The sequence below is a fragment of the Chaetura pelagica genome, unplaced genomic scaffold (assembly GCF_000747805.2).
Source record: "Chaetura pelagica isolate M959 unplaced genomic scaffold, ChaPel_1.0 scaffold24, whole genome shotgun sequence".
NCBI classification, from domain to species: domain Eukaryota; kingdom Metazoa; phylum Chordata; class Aves; order Apodiformes; family Apodidae; genus Chaetura; species Chaetura pelagica.
The window spans coordinates 2395367-2396053 of record NW_009953077.1 but is presented as its reverse complement, the minus strand read 5'-3'; the positions used below and the strand labels follow the sequence as shown (position 1 = coordinate 2396053).

General features: G+C 48.5%; 1 protein-coding gene across 1 annotated transcript in view; it reads right to left on the bottom strand.

Moving 5' to 3' along the window:
• FRMD4B (FERM domain containing 4B) overlaps positions 1–687 on the bottom strand; it is an 81556-nt gene that overhangs the window by 41832 nt on the left and 39037 nt on the right. The window contains exon 6 of the mRNA XM_009996897.1: positions 553–609. Within this exon, the coding sequence (XP_009995199.1) occupies positions 553–609 (57 nt within the window). The remainder of the gene's footprint in view (positions 1–552; positions 610–687) is intronic.

Below are 687 nucleotides of genomic sequence, written 5' to 3'. Positions count from 1 at the left end.
GGGGGGGGGGGAAACCCCAACGTTTTAAAGGCAGAATTTTATTTCACAGAAAATGGTAAATACCAGAGTTTAAGTCTGAATCCAACAAAACTTGATTAAGGAGAGGAAAAACTGACATATTTGAACATAAGAGAGGTCTCAAAAGCATATGCTGTGAAAGATTCACAGACATAATATAGCAAGTTTAGCTACAGCATTGTACCCTTTTCCTCTTGGCTCTCCAGAACGTACTTAAATTAGAGTAAGTGATAAATTGGCTGGAAACCTGCCCAAATAACTAACTTCCCCTCACGAGTTTTTCCTCTTTCCTTCCCTCTTGCAATATACAATTCCCCCAAGAAACACTTCTCTCACTTGTCTATGAGAAAAACAGCTCCCAACTTCTTTAGCTCCTCTTCCCCCGCAACCAGAGATTATAAACAGCCCTGCGCGCTCCTCCTGCCTTTATAGGGAGGCTAAAAGAAAAACCCACCCAGAAAGGCAGAATGAGCTAAAAGCAGCCCGAGTCAGCGGTGCCGGAGCCGGCCAGAGGCAGGAGGGAGAGGGACTTACCTGCAGGATCAGGGCTGCCAACTTGAAGACGGTCTCGCTTTCCACTTCGATCTGCCCCTGTGCAGGGAAACAGCAGAACATGAAACGTGCGCGCCCCGCCTCGCCAAAGCACCGGCACCGCACGGGGGTCCGGCC